This window comes from Megalobrama amblycephala, linkage group LG2 (genome assembly GCF_018812025.1).
Source record: "Megalobrama amblycephala isolate DHTTF-2021 linkage group LG2, ASM1881202v1, whole genome shotgun sequence".
Taxonomy (NCBI): domain Eukaryota; kingdom Metazoa; phylum Chordata; class Actinopteri; order Cypriniformes; family Xenocyprididae; genus Megalobrama; species Megalobrama amblycephala.
Window position 1 is genome coordinate 59,284,536 of NC_063045.1, and position 25,385 is coordinate 59,309,920.

The window sequence follows — 25,385 nt, forward strand, 5'->3', positions numbered from 1 at the left end:
GACAAATCGATATAGTCCACAGCTCATGATAATTTTTCAGCCAAATATCTTCTGTTGCAGAAATTTCAGTGCATCACTTAATGAAACATGAACCTAATTGTGACACTCAACATTGTTTTGTCTAAAATTAAAGTGGTTTTAATAACGTTTTGTGTATTTATTGACATCCTTTCAAAAACCACAAACACTTAATGTACTGGTAAATGTATACGGTCACATTTATTGTCGATAAAAATGATTTTATTTAAAGTTCAAAAACAAAAGGAAAAATCTAAAGGTTAAACATTTAAATTACATATTTACATAACAGCATGTAAAAGTTCTTAAAATGGCATAAATACAGCTTAAAAGACTAATCGTTAAATTTTTATCTGTAACTGATCACGGCTTGATTAAAGTACAAACAAAAATGGTTATCAAGAGTTCACACCACCCACCTGGTCAAATTATTTGGCACATTTATTTTACCCACCAAGAAACCTCTGAGTAACTATTAAAAACACTAAAACAAACACTGAGGTACTGAAACAACAACAAGTTCATGTTAAATCTGTAACAGCTAATCAGACATTTGGAACAAACAAACTACAACAAACAGATTTTAAGACTTCCCTGGTTCATGAAGGATTCTGGAAAATATTGCATTAAGCAATATGCATCAGAATGCTGTTAATATTTACATGCATTATCAATCAAATGTCCAGAAAGCAACACAGCACAGCTCACAAATGGCAATGACCCACACGTTTGGACAGACACATCTATGCTCTCTCACTGCTGTCCAGTAGCTCTTCCCTTCAGCATCTGCGGTCATAATCGCTGACCATCTTCTTGATGTGGTTTAGTTTGGCCTTCAGGTGCTTGCACCGCTTCTTCTTCACCTGGTAATCTCCGCCCTGCAAAGACAGTGGGAAAAGTGTCATATATCCTTCACTGTTGCCGGTTTCTGTGAGAAAACCAGGATTCAGCTCATTCTTACCCTCTTCATGTCTTTGAGCGCGTTGTACTCGTCCATGGCGTCCTGTTTCAAGAGAATGACTGAAGTCAGCAACAAGAGCAGTGGCTCAAACCATTTTCCCATGATAACGTTCATTATTTACAAATAATAGTGTAATAAAAGTCATGCACCAAACAGGTTAATATTACAAAACTCATAATAAAAAATAAATAATAATAATAACAACAACAACAGTACACATAAGTTTTACTTTTTTCAAAACCTATTTTAAATTTTATTTATTTTAGGTTACATTAATATTTTTTACATTTAATTTTACATTAATCATATTAAAATTAACATTAATATTATTTAGTAATTATAATTATTTATTATTATAAATGTATAACATTTTATTTTATATAAAATATTAGATTTACAAAATCTTTTAAATTAATGACAGTAAAAGAAATAATATTGAAATAATTTTAAAATAATACTTATTATAAATATATCTTATTACATAAATTAAATTTACAAATTAAAATCATTCACATTAGACAATACAAATTATTATTATTATTATTATTATTATTATTATTACCACTTCTATTGAAATTTTATCATATTTTATTATACAAAATATAATAAATTCACACATCATAATCATTAAAATTAGCACAATGACAGTACAATAAATAATAATAATTATTTAAAATATTATAAGACAAATATATAACATTTTATTATATAAAATATATTCATAATATTAAATTTACACATATTAAAATTGGTATAATGACAGTACAATAAATATTACTATTAATAATTTTATTGTTATTATAAATGTATAAAATTATATAAAATATAATATAGCATAATGACAGTACATAAAATATTTTATTGAAATAATTGTACTAATACTTTGTTATTATAAATATCAACTTTATTATATAAAATATTTTAAATTTACACAATCAAAAAAATTAGCATAATGACAGTACAATAAATAATATGATTGAAAATTAGTAGCAATAATAATAATATTTGTATTATATAACAAGAATATAAAAATAGTACTTGTTAATTCTCATTCATTTCCATACCATGAACTGAGGACTATTGTTTTAAATGTATAATTTATATTGACGTTTAAATGTACATTTCATAATCCTATTTCTTGTTCCGTCTTCCTGCTCATTTGAATAATAATTGTATTCTAGTATTATTAACGGTCAGTAATGAGAACGAATCTTGAAGAATCTGTTCTTACCAGGAACTGAGGGCTGCCCTCCTGCAGGTCATCGAGCTCTCGGTCCACGTCAGCCAGACGCTTGTTGATCTGGTCCAGTTCTGCCTGCAGCTCCTTGTACTCCTGATGGTCTTTATCAAACAGGTGTTTGTAATCTTCTCTCTCTTCATTATTAGCAATGGGAGGAAATTCACTGTAAAAACAAAACCAAAGCGTGTTCAGAGCACCACTGTACAATTCTAAACTCAGAGCGCTTAATGTCAGCAGCAAACCCACCTGAAGAAGTCCTCATCATCCAGCTCGTCTCCAGAAGAGGCGTAGTCTGCGTCACGATCCCGGCCGTCGGCGGTACGCGGGCGTGCAGCGCGGCGTTTCTTGGGCCGTCCCGCAGAGCTGCTGAACTCTGAACCGCTGCTCAGTGGGGCTGAACTACGCACAGGCAGTTCATGCCGAATCTCCCTGAACAACACAAACATGAGCAGCGTTACACTGTGAGACGCTTGACCAATAAATCATGCAGACATAAAAAGACAAGCTATTTGCTCTGTCATAAGCACAGCGCAGGGCATTGTTTTCATTCCTCCACTGAGTCGTCATTGTTATCTCGTATTCAGACGGCACTACTTGAGATTAAGCACAGATAGCTGAGGTATTCGTCATGCTGACAACAGTCACCGCTCAACACACACATCATGTACTAAATGACTCAGAGCCGAGAGGAACACTGAAACGAGGAAGTGAAGTGAAGGAATGAAGAAAACTTCCCTTATATTGCGCAACGTCTGACGGCTCTTTATTTAGCGCAACTGCATGACCTGTTCTGTAACTCTGTACACTTTCACTCCATTCACATTTGATTCATCTCATTTCACAGTTTCAACAAGTGTCATGCTATCAAACAGTGCTGTAGATACACTGAACAAACGGGTGCATTTCCCATACAACGACGTAACTCGCTGCTGAACTATTATAGTACGATGCATCGTTGAACAAAACTACCTAGTCACGACTGTTTCCCGAAACCGTTTTGTCACAAACCTGTTGTTCAGCCACACTGGTGAATGATGTCACGCAGGTGGTGAGAAATAACTTCTTTAAATGAATGCGTTTGAGATTGAATTAATGCTAGAATTCTTGCTATAAATTACTGACCATTTTTTCTCAGTTATTTTGCTTTATTTCCAGATTCAATCATAGGCTCGTTCTTACGTACTAGAGCACGTCCGCACATGCACACTCTTCAGATACTAAAATATGTACACTACCAGTCAAAAGTTTGGAAACATTACTACTTTTAATGTTTTTGAACAAAGTCTCTTATGCTCATAATAAATGTAATAAATACAGAAAAAAACAATAATATTGTGAAATATTATTACAATTTAAAATTATGGTTTTCTATTTTGATATACTTTAAAATATAATTTATTTCTGTGATTAAAGCTGAATTTTCAGCATCATTACTCCAGTCTTCAGTGTCACATGATCCTTCAGAAATCATTCTAATATGCTGATTTATCATCAATGTTGGACGCAGTTGTGCCGTTTAATATTTTTTTGGAACCTGTGATACTTTTTTCAGGATTTGTTGATGAATAAAAGGTTAAAAAGAACAGCATTTATTGAAAATAGAAATCTTTTCCAACAATATAGATCTTTACTATCGCTTTTTATCACAGCTATGCTGAATAAAAGTATTAATTTCTTTCAAAAAAAGAAGAAAGAAAAATAATCACTGACCCCAAACTTTTGAACGGTAGTGTATATTGTTACAAAAGATTTCTATTTTAAATAAATACTGTTCTTTTTTAACTTTTTATTCATCAAAGAATCCTGAAAAAGTATCACGGGTTATAAAATAATATTAAGCAGCACAACTGTTTCCAACACTGATAATAAATCAGCATATTACAAAGATTTCTGAAGGATCATGTGACACTGAAGACTGGAGTAATGATGCTGAAAATTCAGCTTTGATCACAGAAATAAATTATATTTTAAAGTATATTAAAATAGAAAACCATAATTTTAAACTGTAATAATATTTCACAATTTTATTGGTTTTTCTGTATTTATTATGAAATAAATGCAACCTTAATGAGCATAAGAGACTTCGTTCAAAAACATTAAAAATAGTCATGTTTCCAAACTGGTAAAAGATATTTGTATATATTCTAAATAAAAGATACACATTGTACTTAATGTCAGCTTGCTTATTTTGCTCAAGATAACGATTTATTAAGTCCACATGTCATAAAAACAAGAAACTATGCTTCTAAACACAGCTCAAGAGCCGTCGTTTCAACCACACAAGTTTGTGATGCAGTTTGCGAATGTTTGTTTGAACTATGGTTTCTGAAACACCAAATCGTAGAACAATTAGTAACAACGGAACTTGCAATGTTATTTGGCTAACGATGCTTTAGGGAAACGACAGTAGCTATGTTTACATGGACACCTTTTGTTCAGAATTAATTAATTCCAATTGATGAATCCAAGCATAGTGTTTACATGAATGCTAAATGAAGTGATTGGGTTGATGTCACGTTTATACAGATCACAAGCTTCAAATCTGACTTGATTTTTTTTTGACGCGCACACACTGGATGACTATACAGTTTCCCACTGTTTGCACGTACTGTTCTCCTACATTGCTTCTTTTCTTTGTTTTAAAGAGCAGACTTGATATTTATCTATTTCGTGTCCTAATTAGGAGACAATGAGCATGTGACGCTTATATTTATCAAGCAGTAAAAACGCCCATTCCTGTGCCCAAAACAAGGAGTCTGTGGATGAAAGTACAAAACAAGGACTTGTGGGACGTTGTCCTGCTCCACTTCACAGACAATGAGTGGAAGGAAAATTTTAGAATGACACGACAGTCATTCAACAACAACAGCTCGTTCCTCACATCATTACACCATTGCACACGCACAGTACTTTAAAGGTCCCGTTCTTCATGATCCCATGTTTCAAACTTTAGTTAGTGTGTAATGTTGTTGTTAGAGTATAAATAAAATCTGTAAAATTTTAAAGCTCAAAGTTCAATGCCAAGCGAGATATTTTATTTAACAGAAGTCGCCTACATCGAACGGCCAGTTTGGACTACATCCCTCTACTTCCTTCTTTAATGACGTCACTAAAACAGTTTTTTGACTAACCTCCGCCCACAGGAATACACAAGAGTTGCGTTTGTAGAGTGTGTTTGTCGCCATGTCGTCGAAACGCTGTTATTTTCATCCCGCAGTCCAATCACCGGGTCTGATTCCGGCTCAAATTGATAGGGTAAAATTAAAGACATGTTTACAATAACACTGAGCGCGTGCATCTCCACGTTATGGTAAGAGGCGTGACCTTTCCGGGCAAGATGCGCTAAACTGCTGTCGAATCACAACACAGGAACCGCTGGCACAATCAGAACTCGTTACGTATTTCTGAAGGAGGGACTTCATAGAACAAGGAAGTCATCAGCCCGTTTTTATGACAGTGGAAACAGCGGTATACAGATAAGTAAATTATGTGAAAAATACTGTGTTTTTTTTACACGCGAAACATGAACACATGTTATATTGCACACTATAAACACAGTCAAAGCTTCAAAAAACCACGAAAAACGGGACCTTTAAGTTTCTCTTTTCAATCCGATCAGGTGTTTACATGTCCTCTCGATCAGATTAGAAAAGGTTTAGATCAGCCCTTACAATCTGAATAAAATTAAATGGATTTGGCAAATTCATACCGACTGACATTGTTACATTTTAATTCCGATTACAATCTGATTATTACGGTCCATGTAAATGCAGCCAGTGTCCTAAAATCGATTTCAAAACCAGATTCAGATGCAATGTGTTCAAAGTCAAGCTCTCAATCACATGCAGAAGCGCACGCTGTACTCACACAGGACTCTCACTGTGGGGAGGTTTGTCATAATTTGTGCTGTTGTCATCTAGATCATTTCTAGACCCTCCGAACTTCATGGGATAGTCAGTCAGCAGTGGATCAGGGACGCCATTCACATCATTCACCTGAGAGAGAGAGAGAGACTATTGAGATTAGTTTGAATTGCGACATTATTAACAATCATGACAATTAAGAACAATTCCCCCCCATCCCCACCCCCAAAATTCTCATTATTGTAATGTGAAAAATAAATAAAAACAAATGTAAATACTAAATTACAGGGGTGTGATCTCGTGAGAATAAAATGTGACGAGATTTCTCGTCCGAGGTGATAAGCCGTCTCGTGACATTGCCATGATGGAGTGTGAGGGTGAAATTAGGATAGAATATCCCACTGCTACGTTTACATTACGCCTCCACTATTGTTTTGCTTTTTATAGAAATTCTAAGAAAACAAAGAATCCTTTTAATAGAAATAAAAACAATTTAATTCAGTTGTATAACGGTCGCTTCAATCCCATCCAGCTCATCAAACACAAGCTGCGAAGTCGAACGTAGTGCAGCAGAAATCAGAGTTCACTGATCATGTGACACGAGTAAGTGACGAGATGACTGACAAGACCATGGCGGAGGATTCGTTGCACAACAGAGCCTAAAAGTGTCTGACAAATGTCTTATCTTGCAGAATGCATGCTCAGCACCACTGCTCCCTACTTCACAGAGTACACGCGATAACAAATTAGAAAGAGAAAGTAAAACGCGAGTGCGCATTCAAACACAAATTCAGTACCCCACATTTTTGAAAGCGGCTCCCTGATGCATGCAAATATCTTCCAATATGAAAGCTATCTTAGACTGGATTGTGTAGTTGTAACCATCTCTCAGCTCTGTATCATGCTTGAAGAAAAATTGGTCTCTATTTGCACTTTGAATATTGAAAGAGTACTTCGATTATGATTGTTCTTAGTGTTTGCACTTAAGACTAAGAAAACTTTTGTTCATTTTTATTTATACTGTTTGTATTTCTATGATCAATTTGTGGAAAGGGGTTCAGTTAGGAGGTCAAAAGTTGTAGAAGCTCATAAATCATGTACAGCTATAAGGTCTGAAGAAACTCGTATGAAATCATACAGGAGAGAAGCCAGTCAGCTGAGTTTGTGGATAAACATTTGGCAGTGTTTGAGTATTGTTGTCTTTTACTGCATATGATTAATTCATCCTCAGAAAGTAGAACTGAAATGACATTCATTACAAGTTAATTAAAGTTAAAACATTTCAAATGCACCTGCTGACTTATTTTTCTAGTCATGCATTTCATCATTGAGGATTTCTTAAACAATATTGTGTAAAAATCTCAGAAATCTCATTCTTATGAACTAACCAGTCTCATCACACCACTACTAAATTATATAAAAATGATAAAACAAATAAAATAAAAGTAATAAATATAAATATATTTATACAGTAGTGACCAAATGTGATGTCCAGAGGGGATATTTGTTTTTAATGACCCTACAAGTTCTATTAAACCATCAAAATATGAGAAAAATATTTTAATTTTTTTAAATATAAGGGAAAAACAAATCATTAAACTTGGTTCAGGTATTTATCCGACAATTTTTTGGGCAAAAAAAAAAAGCAAACTACAGTTACAGGTTTTATTTACCTATGAAAAAAAAAATGCATTAAAAAACTAGAAACTCACATTGACTACAACATAATCAGTTATTAATATTTTGTTGGTTCTCTCATTTTTGCATGTGTTCATAATTTCTTTGTATGATAGCCTGGCCAAAAGTTATGTCAGCACAATTTGTCATGTTTCATTGCATTATCATCACAAATAAAACAATCGACTCCAAGCACAACTACGCAATATGCTTATAACATCTTCAAGTGTTTAATAATATTTAGATAAAGGGTAAAGATGTCAACTTTCTGGGATGTGCTTGTGTCATAAGAAATTAACATTTCTGAACATTTTTTTGTGTAAGAGCTCTGGTTGGATTCTTTGGTGCAAGGTGCAAATGTCAGACACGTTTCAACACGTCTATCCTGAGGGAGTCAACAAATACTACAGAACATCTGTAAAAGACTTCAGTTGCAATCACTTCTTGCTATTTTTTCCTAGAATCACAACCTGATTTAATGTGAACCGCAGCAGCTCTTAAGAAAAGAGCATGTCTTTTGCTCCACATATGTTTGAGTTTCTGGTTGAACCAGTCCAGTCCGCCCTGATCAGATGATCCTGTACTGAACTGAACTCAACATAAAAACATGAAAACATGCTTAGAAACCGAAAACTTTTGATGTTATATTCAGATTCGTCTTTAATAAAAAAAAAAAAAACTGACCATAAAACATCAGATTTAAAAAATGTATACATCTAAACACACAACAAAAAAGCAATTTAACATTTATCCATTTATTATTAACGACGAAAAAGATTTGTATAAAGAAAATGAGGCCTCTCTTTAGGTCCATTAATGTCTAGCACATATATGTTAGTGAAACTGTCACAACAAACCACACCCAGAAACCAACGACAAGCGCTGCCCTCCCCCAACCACCATCACACACTCAAACAGGTCTTTCAACCTTCAGCATGTTAAACGACACAGAAAACCACACAGGCCACCTATATTCAAAACCAGACAGACGATTCCTCTGAGACTAGCAGAGATAAACAGGTTTGTGCTACGAGGACACGGAGGAAGTTAAATAACTCTTTGTTTGGCAACAGAAATGAGGACAGGTGTAGAATTTAAACTGATATCTACTCCATCTTGAGTAGAACAGACCGAATTAGTCGTCCAAGTCACAACAGACGACTAAGAGTTGTAGGACCCTTACAACACTAAAAATCACAAACAATATCTCTTCTACACCACAAGGAAATTAAATGGAGACTTGACTTTCTCAGATTTTCAGGGTTTCTGCAACTTCTGACCTATAAATTTACAAGAATATCCCACACTGGAAAAAGGATTTACTTTGAAACAATTTTCTCTTAGAAATTGCTAGTAAATTTCAAATACTTACAAAGAAATGGAAAGTAACAATTAAAAATGAAACTCTTTAGAAAGACTGAAATTTTTACAGTGCATTTGTGATAACTGGATACAGATTTTGAAACGTTGATTACAGCATTTCTACTCAATTTCTAGGCAATTAAATATTTCAGATTGGATTTCAATGACACTAATATTTGTCAAGATTAAAAATTATTTAAAGTTTTTATTTTTATTTATAACTTATTTTAATTCATATAATTAATTTTGTATTTTTAATTTACATTAATTTATATTATTATTTTTTTTTTTAATTATAAGAATTTCCATGCCCATGTTCAGGTAAAATAACTATATGATTTTTATTTATAATTTAATTCATATACATTTATTTATTTTGAATTTATAATTCATTTTAATTTATATTATTTATTTATTTATTTTTAAATGATAAGAATTTCAATGACGTTTCCAGTGCTAATATTTGTTCAGGTTAAAATAGTTATAAATAAAATATGATTTTTATTTATAATTTAATTAATATAATTGATTTATCTTGTATATTTAATTTTTTTTTATTTATATAAATTGATTTATTTTTATTTATAACTTATTTTAATTCATATAACAGATTTATTTTGTATTTATAATTTATTTTTATTTATATTATTAATTTATTTTTAAGAATTTCCATGACACATCCAGGGCTAACATTTGTTCAGGATAAATATAAATAAAAATCATACAATTATTTTTAACCTGAACCAATATTAGCCCTGGAAATGTCATGGCAATTCTTATAATTTAAAAATAAAAATTAAAATAAATTATAAATACAAAAAAAAATCAATTAACTTATAAATAAAATCATACAATTATTATTTAATTCATATAACTGATTTATTTTGCATCTATAATTTTTTTGTTCATATAACTGATTTATTTTCAATTTAATTTAATTTAAAACAATTTAATTATAAGAGGGAAGGAGATCACAATTTCCCTGATATTTCCCTGGTTTTTCCTCTTTAAAAACAGAGCCCAGTAATCTCACCAGCGTCTCCTCTAGAGTTTCACAAGATCTCAACAATGTGTGCTCAGATTTGCCAAGATACAAATGTCCGCAATCAAAAGTCGAAATGAACACAAACATTCCTCAAATGATCTGATCTACGATCCACATTCATTGACTCGACGACTACTATTCACTAGTATGAGACACTGTTTCACCCAATGAGAAACATTTGAGACCAGATGATACTTTATTGAAACGTAACCGCATTGATTCTCCTGAACGATGAATATCGTACTCACCCAATCCTCCACATCCTGCGGGGAGTTTGGGTCCTCGATTTCTTTCACACGGCGCCACAGGATGTTGTCCTTCCCATGATAATTGATCCTTTGACGGGTTTTAATGGCGAAAACCATGATGATAATGAGGGCCGCGGTGACAATAAAGCCCAAAACAAGAGCGATTGCCTAGATGAGAGACAGAAAGAGAACACTACTTTGATTAAATTTGTCCACTTACACAGATTTTTTGCCAGTGTACAATGTTGTGCTCACCTCCTGAGGATCCACGACGCAGTAGTGATACAGATATTGATTGACAAACGCACCCGACATCTGCGGCTGCTGGTAAGCGGCACACATGGCATACACTTGATTGAATTGAACAGATCCGGACGTCTGGGCCATTGGGTAAATCGTCACCAGGTAGACTATGGTGGCAACAAACATGAGAAAGGCCATGATGGCACTGGTGATGATGACGGCCAGATAAAACTTCCTGCCCTGGGACACTTTCTGGTGTGAGATGATCATGATGAAGATGACGAGCAGAACGATGAAGGAGATGATCGCCATTGCGATCATGAAACCCTTTCCTTGCCTGGGATCGTTCTGAGATCCTAGGATCCCATAACCATAGCCTCCGTATCCACCTCCCCCAAAGCCGCCGCCGCCATAGGAGCCACCATAGGAGCCGCCGTAGGAGCCGCCATAGCCACCTCCATAAGAACCTCCGATGCCTCCGAATCCAGCCGCTCCACCATCTGTATCCCAGGCCAGCGTGGAGGCCACGCATACGAAGATGCCCACGCAGAGGATGACCGACATCACACACATGATCTTTATGATGCCCGGCGGAGACGTCCAGCGGTAGAAATGCTGGAACTCATCGTCGGGGTAGTACGAGTACGCAGGCTGAGAGGCAGCAACATTACTGGAGAGAAAGTGTTGAAAACACATTCTGTTTAGGGACACAACAATACAGTTTGACCAATACTTTTATGTTATGACCGATAATCAAAATGGATAAAACGACAGAACATTAGATATGGAGTTAATATTGTGCCATAATTAAAAAAAAACAAATCCAGCATTTTGCAAACAAATGCGATCTGCTTTGCAAAGGAAATCTCGACTCGCAAACAAACAGGAAGTGATACAAATACAAAGGTCAGTTTGAGCGAAAACGCAGAGGAGTAACAAATATATGTGTTTTACAAATATAAATAAATGAGCCTACATCATATTTCACAAATAAATACAAACCATCCTACACATGGCATGTAACCTTTGAACAAATACAAATCTAGTGCATATATGCATACCCTTTTTATGAGATCTCTCGGCTTGATTTTCCTCACAAATGCAGTTGAGCAACTTTCGCTTCCAAAACAGCAGATGGCGCTTTGCTATGGGTCAATTTATGCTAGTCTCCCAAGACAAGCCCCAAAACATGCGTTTATAATAATAATAATAAAAAACTTTGTTTTATAGTGCCTTTAAAAGTTGCATCTCAAAGCGCCTCACAAGAACATACAAATACAATACAATGGAATAGGGAAAATAAATGATTGAAACATGCATCAAAACACATTTCAAGACATATATAGTTATATATAAAACATAATAATCCCATATAGAAAATAAGTTTGCAGAAGTTTACAGCTGATGAAAATGAGCGATGAACAGGTGAGTTGGGCATTTCTCAATACCAAGTATGCAAAGTTTGGTAATTCTACATGATCTGCAAAATGCAACAGCAGCAATCTTGATAAAATCACTCGGCTCGTTCTGGCTACTCCGGTTATCTCTGTATGTTTAACCACCAGCAACATTTTTTACAAAATGTTATAAAACACCATCTCCCTCTTTTCGTTTTCATTTAAACATATTAATAATAGATACACAAATTTGGTTCAGGCAACGCTTACATTGATTATCTTCACTGCATGTACAGTACCTGTCAAAAGTTTGTTTTTAAATGTTTTGAAAGTAGTCTCTTAATCTCACCAAGGCTGTATTTATTTGATCAAAAATACAGTAAAAACAGTAATAGCCTACTGTGAAATATTATTGCAATTTAAATTAAACTGGTTTCTGTTGTATTTCAAAATAGAATTAATTCCTGTGATCAATGCTGAATTTTCAGCATCATTACTCCAGGCTTCAGTGTCACATGATCCTTCAAAAATCATCATCCTCACCTGTTCACCACTCATTTTCGTCATCTGAAAACTTCTTGTAAATTTTTTTCAGGCTAGCCTATATGTAATTATAATATTAACACAATATTAACTCCATAGTTAGATAGAACAATAGAACTTTAAAATGTACCACAGATAGAACCACAGAACTTTAAATAGAATGACAGATGTTAGATAGAACGAACGTTAGAATGTTAGAATGAACGAACAATAGATATGATAGTACATTAGCTAGAACAATAGAACGTTAGAAAGAACGAATGAACGAAGAACTTTAGAACGAAGAACGAACAAGATACAACGATTTAACGTTAGAAACAAATGAACAATTCATCGATAGATAGGACGATTGAACAAACGAACGATAGATAGAACGTTAAAGTAGATAGAACGATACAACATTAGATAGAACGAACGATAGATAGAACGAACGATAGAACAATAGATAGAACATTAGACAGAATGAATGAACGAAAGATAGAACGTTGGATAGATAGAACGGTACATAGATAGAATGAACAAACCATAGCTAGAATGTTAAATAGAATAATAGAACGAATGAATGTAAGAACGTACCTATGATAGATACAACGAACGAACGAACGATGACAGAACGAACGAACGAACGAACGAACGAACGAAGATAGATACAACAAACGAATGATAGAACGATAGAACGATGATAGATAGAACGAAGATAGAACAAAAGACAAATTAGATATACTATATCATTTTGGTTAACAGCAAAGGCAAAAATTATTGCCATTCCCAGTACTTAAGTACTTTTAAGAAATTCGGGAAAATACTTGAGAAATAAAAAAAAAAAAAAAAAAAAAAAAAAAAAAACATTACTGACTTTATCAGACTGACGCTTGGGGAAAAGTTAATATTGGCTGATACCAATATGTTCACTGAAAAATGGGAACACATACTCCCAATTTCAACAACCATCAATTTTAAGACCTTTATTTAGCCAATTACTTGTTTTCAAAGACCAACGTCAAAGTGATTTTTCTTCATCTAAACCCATGTAACTTAATCCAGAGAAACTCTGAGGTGAAACTCAACACTTACTATCCATCTTCAGTATGATAATCATAGGGCGGAGGACTCCCGTTCGGCTTCGAAGACATTCTGAAGAGACAAAAACATGAATTTTAATAAATGCATCGAGTATAAAAATTAATTTAAACCATATACACTTAATTTTAACTAAACCTCAATCGTCATTATGACTGAAAGAAAAACAATAAAAGTTACTATAAGTGCATACAACTCCACGAACACGGTGTCAGAAATAATATTCCCGTATTTAATATAAATTTAATCGCGGAGAACGACAGGTTCTGAGACTCTTCAATAACAAATGAGGCGGAAACGCGCTTGAGTTGTTTTCTGAGGTAAATCTCAACGATTTTATGCATCAATGACCTTCTAATCAACACAGATATAAAAGTTTGATATATATACTATTATGATTAGCCTATAGTATGGCTTAGCCTACATTATGAACTATATATTGTAGTTTCACTCTCACCTGTTTGCTGAAGTGTTCTCGCGCACTGATGTTCTCTGTCACTGTTCAGGTGAGACAAACAACCTGCCCTTAAGATGATTAAACCCCTCCCACACACACACACACCCACACATCCAGAGGGAAAGATAGAAAGACAGAAAGGAGAGAGAGAGTCTCAAAACCTTGTGAGCTGCCTACCTAGACAGGTTCAATGCACAAAGTTTATAATGCCTCAAAATTATGTTCAAAGCCCTATGGTATCTACAAATGCTGTCTAGATAGGCAGCATACTAGATTTTGAAACACAGCCATAGAGAGATACTATCTGGTATCAGGATACAAACATAAAGAATGAGTCTGCGATAAGAAACACGCAAGTTGACAGAGGTGTGGTGATGTGGTCAGTCAGATATCCCTTAACTTATTACATTTACTTACACAAAAAGTTACTGTACACGCTTTAAATGATTCCCCACATGGTGAGAATCATGCATCATGACATCAGAGAAAGTTTCAAATGTCACAAAATGTATTATTGCATTATATGTACTTTTTATTCCAATATAATTGAACTTGTGGGGGGGGGGGGGTTGATGGAGAATAAAATGTTTTAAAAATTGGTTATGAATGTGTTAAAGGAATTCTTAAATGTTTTATGCTTATGTTGCAATCGAACATAGAGGGAAATGGAAGTATTCTAAAAGTAGCTAAGACGGGAATTGAATAATGGGGAAAGTGAGTTTAACACAGCAAATTGATTGACAACATGCAAGCTTGCTATTGCATTTCCAATAAAGCTCGTTGTAGTCCCTACCAGTCGTTTGTTGTAGTCCTTAAAAAGTGATTTCTGTAACAGAAAATATCTCCCTTTGCATTGAACTTTGAGCGTTGTAACTTTGCATATGTTGTTTATGCTCAAACAGCAACGTTACACACTAACTAAAGTTAAAAAAGTGAAATCATAATCATCTTTAACATATAAATATGTGATTTTTTGTTTACTGAGTTTCTCTGGTGTGTCTGAATTGCCTCTCGGCTGGACTTTTTTATTCAAAGATTAACTAAATTACAACAAATTTGCATGAAATGCTTCGACTTTTCACTCGTTACAGTATTTGCATATAAATCACCTATTCAGCTCATCAAAATGCATTTGCAACACTGAAAATATAAGGACAGGGCGACAGGCTGTTGTTGAACACAACTTCAACACAGTAGCACAAAAAAAAAAAAAAAAAATTGAACAGTGCATAAAATCAATTCAAACAAACTGATAAAAAACAGCATTTCTGCATAGATACAAAAGATTTTTCAGCATTTCTTTAAACATCTTTTAGTCAGCATTATGAAATACAACATGAAAAAGAAAATATTTTCAGTCAGTGCGTACATTAAGAGCATGCAAGTTTTCCATCTCTCATTTCATTATTGTTTGTAAAATACACGACCATCCAGACCAGCGAGGCTCTCAGATGCAGCGGTCACATGTTCAGTGTAAAACGACGTGAAAAATGAAGGACCATCACAGCAGGTTCGAATCTAGCGCGCTCGTTTCAGCCGTAACCATCGTTCCAGCCCATGACTTTGTCATACTCGTGAATCCTCTGCTTGATATGGGAGAGTTTGTTCTTCAGATACTCGCATCTTTCCTTCTTCTCTAGAAATGAGGGATCCTTGGGACAAAAACAACACCAGAGACATCAATAAGACCACCATCCCAGAGTGGGAACTGAATATTTTCTCTATACACAGTGATTAAAATTGGTTATACTCTATTGTACAACCAAACCGAACAACTAGTTGTTAACGCATCTCATCTGAGGTGCTGGAAAATCACTTGTCTTGATTATTTTCCTGTGCCATCACTCAAAATACAGCTCAAACTGTCTTAGAGAGGCCACTGATTGGTTTGGGTGACTACAGTTATTTCCTCCTCTTGAATAGACACAATGGAGCAAATCCTGTGAGAAAAACAGCCTCCACCCCTTTCCTCATCCTCCTTTCTTTCTTCCTCCACTTGCTCTTCGCAATGTTATAAATCAGCCAGCAACATCTAGACAAAACCTACTGGCCTGTACAGGCCCACACAGTATCTGTACACTGATTTTTGGGGGGAAAAGGCAGCAGATCTCTGTGTAAAGGATTTAAATATGGTAATATGTGTTAATCTGAGCTGAGAGTGCTACACTTTTGATAGCTGAAAGTATAATCAAATTATCACCATTAACTCTTGTCAAGTGTACACTTGTGCATGGTTTAAATATTAAACTGTAAGAATAGTGACCTGACCCTCATGAATGTAAAATGTGGAATATTTTTAACATTTAGCCACCAAAAAAAAAGTATGACAATCAAAATCACATTGTTTTCACATCTAGCTTATGTATGATGCTGCGAGTGACACAATTCCTCTGGTGCTCTTCACTTATTTTCGACCGAAAAACTTTTTTTTTTTTTTTTTTTTTTTAGAATGTTTTATTTAACTGGAACGGTACGAACTTGGTAAAGGTTTTGGGACTTGCTATGTGAACATAAAAAAGAAACATGGACATAAAAAATTGTCACTTTCACTCCTCGTGATCAAAAATGAGCGCATTGGAAATTAATAGGAAACAAATTTCATCTAGTGGAAACCTTTGGTACTGCGCCCAAACAAAATCCTACTGAAAGCTAATTTTTGTGATATCAAGTTCAAATTTGGAACACAATTTGTTTAGATTTATGGCTTCGATTTTCTCTCAGTTTTAGAGTAAAACCTGTTTTGAAAAAAAAAATAATAATTATATATATATATATATATGATGAAATACATATTTCATATAAAAATTAAAAATAGTATTTTTCAGCATTTTTCATTACAATAAACGTACAATTCTATGACTTTAAGTTGTTTATTTTTTTTTTACTTTTTTGACTTCAGCAAAAATCTGCCAAGTGTCGTCTTTAAAAAAAGACCAAACTTAAGTCTTAAGATTAAGATTTATGATTTATGACAGTTTAAGTTGGAAATTTCATTTTCAGGTGAATAAATGGAATAAAAAAGTGAATAAATGGATTATAACTACTGCATAAATATAAACTGGAACTATAAAATACCCTAAAAATACAAAATATTAAATAAAAAACATTATCAAACTAAAATACAGTTTAATTTTAGCATTCATTTCATTGAAATAAAATAAAAAAAGAGCACCAGAGGGTTAAATGAAAAAAAACAAAAACAAACAAAAAGTAAATAATTCCTTTGACATAATTCCTTTTTAATAATTTAAAAATAATATTAATAAAATAAATGAAGCTTTAATTAAATAATGCACAATGCAGTTTTAATGGCCACTAGATATTTACGGCGAGTATGTTTTCTCAAAACATTCTCAGAATGGACGTCAATAACTCACCATCTTCTTTCGCTGATATTCCTGCAGGATTTTGTTGATGCGTTCACGCTCCTAAGATAGAAAATGGGAGAATTTTTTTTTAGAAGACTAGAATAAGGTTCTGCAACACATGATTTACATTTACATTTATGCATTTAGCAGAAGCTTTTACACAAAGCAACTTAAAAAAAAAAAGAACAAAAGCAACTCGTCAAAGAGCAAACAATTTTTTTTTAAATATGCAACACCAGGTTTATTAGACAACTAGATTTAGGAAACAAGCTAGAGAAGAGGAAAATAAAAAGATTTGATAACATGATCACATTTAAGGTAAAATCCTTTACTTGAAAGCTGCAACCCAAGTAAGCACACATTCATTCCTGTGGCATTTATTAAGTTTTGACTTTGAAAAACATTTATTAAATGTTATTCTAACGTCCAACAGGGAACATTAAAGAAACGTACTGCAAAATTTGAGAATAAAAAAACAGATTTTCCATATGAAAATCACTGGGAAAAAAAAGGTGTACAGTAGGATTTACTTAGAAATTTTACAAATAATAATAATAAAAACACCTGGCAAGTAGCACATTAAATTAAACATGTTGATACAACATATTAAATACAACAATTTTGAAGCAGAAAGACTAAAACAGTATTTTTTTTTGTAAAACATACTCCAGTAATCTTTGTTTTACTTACAACTTTGAAAAATAATTTTTACAGCGTGATGCCTTGTTGATGTATTCATAATAAAATTCCTTTATATAAGCAGTCACAAAGGACAGAGAAAGTAATAAAAGTGAATATCAACTGACCATGTGATTGGTGGGGTTTTGCGGTAAATTCTGCATCATTACATCCATTTCATCAAACTTCTTCAGTATCACTTGAACTTCTGCATGGAGCTCTTTATACTCAGAATATTGGTCATTAAACACGGCTTTATATTGGTCCCGCTGCTCGTCGGTTCGAATGGCAGGATATTTACTGCAGGGAAAGACAAAACACAAGGATGAGATGATTTATCAAAGCGTATCAAGGTCATAAAATACCCTTTTGTGAGTTTTCTGTCTGATTGTGAATCAGGTACTCACGCGATGTAGTCTGGCATGATCACAGGTTTAGGAGTGTGTCCAGCTGGAATATACCCTTTCACAATTTTGGGCTTGGAGACGGCAGGGGCGGCAGCGTGTGTGTGATGTACTGGCGCTGAGACAGACATTGGCTCCCTTGGTCCATCAACAACCTATTTCAGTGAAGAGGATGATCATGATGAACAAAAGTAAGAATCATAAACTTTTGTTGGTCACAGAGGTTGTTTTTTGCAATAATCCAAAAGTCAGTGGATAATCATATTGGGTTTTTTTTTGTCACTGCAGCGCTCTATTCTGTAAGGTTTCATTCTAGATCACAGAGGAAGGTAAATGGATGGTAGTAAATTACCTAAGGAATAATCAAATAACATCTGGAATCAAGATGCACTTAAATCTTTAAATCAATTTCTTATGGTTGCCAAATAGGTTTCCAGTATGCTAACGTAAAACTAGCAATAGAAATGTCTGCTTGTGAATCAAGGAAACACTTATTAGTCATCTAAAATAAGAGCATAACTGACTAGAATTATTAATTTCATTGCTATACTGTGCATTGAAGTTATATATCAGAAAGCAATGCACCATGGGTAAACATGAGAACGAACAGAGCTAAAATACTTGCCAAATGCACATCAGCAGGAGAATCTCTTGGCAGCATCTGTAAAACAGAAGTAGAGGTGATTCAGTTGTTGTTTTATTAATTTTTGCAACTATATTTAATTAGAAGAATGAAGATACTGCCAATAACACCTCATGATTAACTGCTATAATATACACTAGGTATATTTTATATATTTATTATCTCAATAAATAGAATAAAATAAAAAACAGTAAGTACTATATACAAAGTAACACTGGTTTAGTATATAGTACATAACAGAAATAGAAACCATGTGACCAACAAAACATTATGTTCACTGCTAATTAGTACAAAAACTCAGATTAAAGGATTAGTCCACTTTTAAATAAAATTTTCCTGATAATTTACTCACACCCATGTCATCCAAGATGTTCATGTCTTTCTTTCTTCGGTCGAAAAGAAATCAAGGTTTTGATGAAAACATTCCAGGATTTTTCTACATATAGTGGACTTCAGTGGCCTCCAGACGATTGAAGGTCAAAATTACAGTTTCAGTGCAGCTTCAAAGAGCTTTAAACAATACCAGACGAGGAATAAGGGTCTTCTCTAGAGAAACGATCGGCCATTTTCGAAAAAAATACAACTGTATATGCTTTATAAACACAAATTAACGCCTTGCATGTGCTTCCGCTTTCCGTATTCTACAAAAAGTTTACGCTGTATGTCCTATGCCATTGAAGTCCATTATAAGGAGAATAATCCTGGAATGTTTTCATCAAAAACCTTCATTTCTTTTCGACTGACGAAAGAAAGACATGAACATCTTGGATGACATTGGGGTGAGTAAATTATCAGGAAAATTTTATTTGAAAGTGGACTAATCCTTTAAGTGTGCTGGTTCTACTTAGATTACGTTTATCCGACCACCTAACAAATCTCAACCAAATCAAGCTTAAGAAATCATCCACTGAAATAAGAACAAATACATAAATTAACTTAAGCTTTGAAGTAATCTGGGCAGAAAATCTCACCTCGTGCCCATTCCGTTCTCGTAGTCGCCGAGCTGCCTCGTGCCGCCACATTTTCAGACAGACTATGGCTCCGATCAAGTACACGATCATGGTGAAGAACAGGAAAATGATAGCCGCTGTCTGTCCAGCCTCAGTGCGACAGAAAGCGCCATTAATGCCATTATTGAAGACCGGATAGCTGCAGAGTCCACCTCGTAGAGTGTCATTCACGTACACGCAACCAGCTGCCAAAAACAGGAGCGCAAGAGCCAGGTTTATGAAGAACTCCGTTAAGGGCCACCAATTTGAGTCTAAAAGGATAGTTCGATAATACATGGTCATTCCCAAGACAAGCATGATAACAGTCACTATCCATGCCAATCCCGCCACCACCAGGATGAATGGCGTCTTGGGTCCGGTGTAGTAGGTATTGCCATAACCGCCTCCATAAGAGCCTCCATAAGAACCACCGTAACCTCCTCCAGAAAACCCACCAGGTGACGAGTATCCGAACATGTTATACCATTCATTGTCTTTATGAATGTAAGCACATACGCATGCAAAAATCGCCGCCCCCAGAAGCAGCTCAACGCAACCAAGAATACGTAAAAGTCCAGCCCAAGACTTCATGTAGGAGTAGCGCTGGTTGTATTCCTCGACTTTTTCACTGTATGTCAAAGCTGTGTGCACTGTATGGCCGTCAAAGGATTCCACAGGGTTGCCCAACAGCATTGCCTCACGCTCTTTACGCGAGTTATAACTTCCTCCGGATCCACCGTACTGGTCGCGGTACGAGCCGGGAAGTGACGGAGACTGCGGAGGAGAACAGCGAACGCCGTCAGTGGTGGCGTTCTTGCTGCTCGACCCCAACATTGACTTCAACTTGCTGCTTCTGCTGCTGGACCTGAAGAAGTTCTTCCATGAGTCTGGGATGAAGCGGTGGACGGGTTTGATGTCGATGGCAGAGTCCTCGTTGTCGCTTCCGTTGGGATCAAACTCTGGGCCTACTGGTGGTTGGTCCGGTAGGGGAGGTGGTGGAAGTGGTTCGGAGCTTAAAGACTCAGATGTCCTGTGATCAGCCAAGCCGTGAAGACTCGGAAGCGAGCCTCTGGAAACATCGTTGTAGTGGAGCATGTTTCAGGCACAAGGCCGAGTGAGGAATGCAATTATCCCTAGAGCAACATGAAGTAAACAGACTTAAGAAAAGATCTAGGAAACTGGTTTTTGTTCTTGTAGAGTAGTGGTTCTCAACTGGTGGTTTGTGAGCCAAAAATTGGTGACAGGTCTTTTTTGTACAATGCAACTGACTAGATATTGCCTTTTATTTTCATCTATTTTGCAAAGTTAGGATAACAAAATTAACTTTTGAATAGGAAGAACTTGCCGATTCACATAACCTTTGTTGTTGATGTGAAAGGAAGTGCACTAAATCAAACACTGTTATATTAATTACATTTCTGCTTCTATATCAATTCTGGTACATTTTTGGGTCATCAGTTGATGTTCAATGTAAAATCTGGGTCCTGAAGCAAAACCAGTTGAGAACCGCTATTATAGAGCGAGTATTGTGTGCTAGAGCATGTAAATATTACAGAAACTGTAGCAAAGTATGCAAAATTGCTGCTTGCATGTTGGTTTTAACCAACTAAGGGTAATCTTGATGATTTTAGGATAAATCCACTTGTGGTGTAAGAAATGCAAGTGTTCTATTCAAGTGAAAGAGCACCAGAGAAAACTAAAGCATGAAGATATTATGCAAAAACCTTCTCCAAAGCAGACAAAAGGCCATTAAAATGAATAATCATCATTTAGGATACCAAGAGGAGATACAAGAAACAAATTCCTGAGGAGCAACAGTGTCTTAAAGGGATGAAAAATTATGTATTGAGTGTATGTACACAATATTTAAGTAATATAATGAATAGTCAGTTGGCTATTTTTGCTAAATAAAAATCTGACATGGTTATCAGGACTAATGGTTGAACAATATATCACCAAGGCCGATATATTAGCCAATATTTGGCATTTTTAAATGATCGGTAACGGCTGACAAGTTATTCTGTTGGGCTGATAAGTGTCAGAAGCAACTTTTATTTTGACAGTGACAGGACTTTTATTTTGACAGTGCTAAGAAAGGCAGCACATGCGCACTGATGCAAGCGCAATCTTTAAAGGCACACAATGTAAATGTTTGCCGCTAGAGGTCGCTTATTCAAAACAAAGGCCTAGCTTGATGACGCCTTGATTTTGCAGAATCATCGGAGATGTTGTCTTCACGTCTACAGCCAGTGGAAAAGAATCCGATGGGGCTCGGGCAGAAATCATATTCATGTTTTTAAAGTTACTGTTGTATGAAGCAGAGCAGGGCCAAGTGCTGTGGGAGCTGAACGAGGCCGCTGGAGTGATTGCTAATGAGAGACGAGCGCGACACACGCTTTGAGAGGAACGGAGCTTTTATTATGCCGCAGTCTGTGCTTCCACTTTTTCCACTCAAGCATATGTGGGGTAACGCAGCGCTGTTTATCATATTAGATACATTTGTGTGTTGAAAGCTGTTATAGTGCAACTCTGTGTTCACTCGGTGACTGCTATGAGACACTTGTTGCACACTGCAGTAAACTAGATCGATATTAGTCATGGTAAAACATGGTACTCGCGGTAAATCAAGAATACAAGATTTAAACAATAAGACTTACTGTGTTGAGCTATATAACATGATTCGTTTTCTGTCGATGAATGTATCCAAACAGTTGCTCCCCTGTCTAATAAAACACATAATATATGAAAACGTCTTTGTTGTTTCCATGGTTTCTACAAAATAAAACTGGAAATCGAGGGCAATGCAGGTATTGCACGGTCCGTGTCCTGGTTAAAATGACTTATTTCTCCGGATTTAAACATTCTTGGAAACATCTTGGACAATGCAAGTACACAAGTCAGCAAAATATATAACATTGTTATAATGGTTTTTGGATATTTTACATATTGTGCCTTTAAAACCTTGATTTCAAACTATGCTGTGCTACAGTATATCCAGTTTGCTACATCATATTCATGTCATATGTCACTGTGTACTGTATGTGAAATTAGCATCGCATAATCTTTATTTGAGAGAATATGATTCCAAGTCCGCACAAATTCATCAGATTACTGAGTTCTCTGTTGGTTAGTGTTTACTTCCTTTTTATTCATGTTGTTAACTATTCAAGAAGTTGCTAAAGCATAACTCTGTTTATTTTAAATATTTATATTTTATCAAGTTCAAATTATTTGTTTCATACTGATTCATGTTACAATCTATTATTTCTAAATGAGTAAATATGTAAAATAAATCTAATTTCACTGCAGCAATTGTACAAATAAATCTAAATTTCATCTGCAGCCATTGTGATGCATGTTATCCAAATAAAATAGTATAATATTGTCTTTATATCGGCCACCCTGCTCTCTAAGATATTGGCATTGGTCATTAAAAAAATCCATATTGGTCAACCACTAATCAGGACGTAAAGTGTAATAATTATACAATAATATTTGACCATGTAATGCTGTGATTGGCCAGGGCATTCCAGAGAGTCATGTAAAGTGTTTTTATACTGATCTATGTAGAATAATGTTCTCGGACACAGGTGCTCCCCAGGTCAGTCAGTCTAACTCTGTAACCTGAACATAGCGACGACTGTAACAGTAACCCGTCATTACTAGCTAAACCCACAGAGGTAGAGATAGAATCAAGACAACCACAGAGAGAAATGAACATGCCTGTTCAAGCACTAGATGTCTGATTGGGTAATCATACACTACTAACTCTGCGTCAACAGCATAAAATAAGGAAAACAACAATCTCCATGTTATGTTCTTCCTTAAGCATAGTTTACCTAATGAGAGAAAAGTATAACAAGTATTACAATTAAGGAAAAACAAAATACATTTTATAGAATACCTTTCACACGCAGTCACTCAGCTAAGACTTACATTGGCCTCGAGTTCAGTGCGTAAAACTTCATTGGATGAATGTGAATTCAAAGGCCTGAAAGGCAATAAAAAGAGGTGTACAAAAATAAAAAAGTTATATATTATTAAAAGCAATCAACACATTAATGAAAAGCCAAAAATACCTGTATGTACATCATATGACACTAAAGTACTAAAAAGTAACAGTCTCCAAAGTGTTTTGGAGGCACCATGTTTTTCAGACCTCACAGTGGTAATAATTACATGCATAATATATAAATACCATAGTACAGGAACATGGTAATCGTTTTTGGTGTGTTGCTGGCAGAAATTCAGCAATGTAACTAATTACCAATACTGAATAATACAACACGTTCGCGCCATTTAAAATTCTACAAAGAATCTATTCAGACATTCCATTGTAAATTGAAACAATGTTGCACTGCAGTGAACGCGCGTTTAAGAAAAACACCGCGGGATCAACAGGTCAGCGAAGTTTAAATGATTGTTAATCACTCTAAATAGTGAGTATATCCACTCTATAAACTAAGATATCTGCTTTATTTAAGAAATATAAGGCATAAGAAGAACGTTTAGTAACGACATGACAACAACAGCACTGACAGACAGATGTGTTTAGGCTATAATAATACAACAACGATCAGAAGTGTCGCGTATTTTTGTGCTACATAAGGGTATTATACGTAAAGATTAAATAATGAACTTAAAGGATGGTTTCGTCTTACCTTTTCCACTATCAAAGGGTTTTTGTTCCTCTACACTTTTTTTTCGGGAAACACACATAGGTTTGGAAAGTTGTACCACGTGACACAGCCTATCCCTGAGTGTGACGTCAGCAGACACTTGAAGACTTTACCTGAAGAGGGAGATAAAACTTTGATCTGTTCTACTAAATCATTAGAAACCTCTTTCCTCTTCTCGCTGATTGTAATGACGGCACTGACTGAAACTGGTGACTAATGGCATCATGCTGATAGTGCGCAGACTCCCAGGTGACATCATTTGCATGATCTTTATCATGGACAGGTATAAAATAAAGTACACAGACACACACACACACATATATATATATATATATATATATATATATATATATATATATATATATATATATATATACACACACACACACACACATATATTAGTATACATTATAGAAAAATAGAATAAATTGCTAATAATAAACAAAGATATTTTGAATAAATTATGCGTGTGACTTAGGAAGAGTTTTTG

The 25,385-nt window shown here is 34.9% G+C and overlaps 1 protein-coding gene and 1 long non-coding RNA gene across 2 annotated transcripts; both read right to left on the reverse strand.

Moving 5' to 3' along the window:
* Positions 1-194: 194 nt before the first annotated feature.
* On the reverse strand, positions 195-25,030 carry LOC125262707. The gene is made up of 18 exons (XM_048181522.1): positions 24,878-25,030; positions 24,121-24,207; positions 20,199-21,349; positions 19,210-19,245; positions 18,588-18,739; positions 18,309-18,480; positions 17,512-17,562; positions 15,672-15,786; positions 14,454-14,470; positions 14,135-14,169; positions 13,672-13,731; positions 10,670-11,327; positions 10,415-10,582; positions 6,087-6,214; positions 2,466-2,648; positions 2,211-2,382; positions 980-1,021; positions 195-896 (listed from the first exon to the last, which is right to left on the reverse strand). The coding sequence occupies exons 3-18, from the start codon at positions 21,309-21,311 to the stop codon at positions 798-800; spliced, it is 3,201 nt and encodes a 1,066-aa protein (XP_048037479.1). The 5' UTR covers positions 21,312-21,349; positions 24,121-24,207; positions 24,878-25,030; the 3' UTR covers positions 195-797.
* LOC125262484 lies at positions 4,841-6,076 on the reverse strand. The gene is made up of 2 exons (XR_007183576.1): positions 5,810-6,076; positions 4,841-5,128 (listed from the first exon to the last, which is right to left on the reverse strand). It is a non-coding gene; the product is annotated as an uncharacterized LOC125262484 (long non-coding RNA).
* Positions 25,031-25,385: the final 355 nt, after the last annotated feature.

Bases quoted from the DNA above. Each gene is read 5' to 3' on its own strand.
- LOC125262707 (XM_048181522.1), bottom strand. From the start codon at position 21,311: ATGCTCCACTACAACGATGTTTCCAGAGGCTCGCTTCCGAGTCTTCAC. The intron at 18,740-19,209 runs GCAAGTATTTTA...TCACTGAAATAG, and splicing joins CTCCTGCTGATGTGCATTTG to GTTGTTGATGGACCAAGGGA. The intron at 10,583-10,669 runs GTGAGCACAACA...TCTCTCATCTAG, and splicing joins GCGTCGTGGATCCTCAGGAG to GCAATCGCTCTTGTTTTGGG.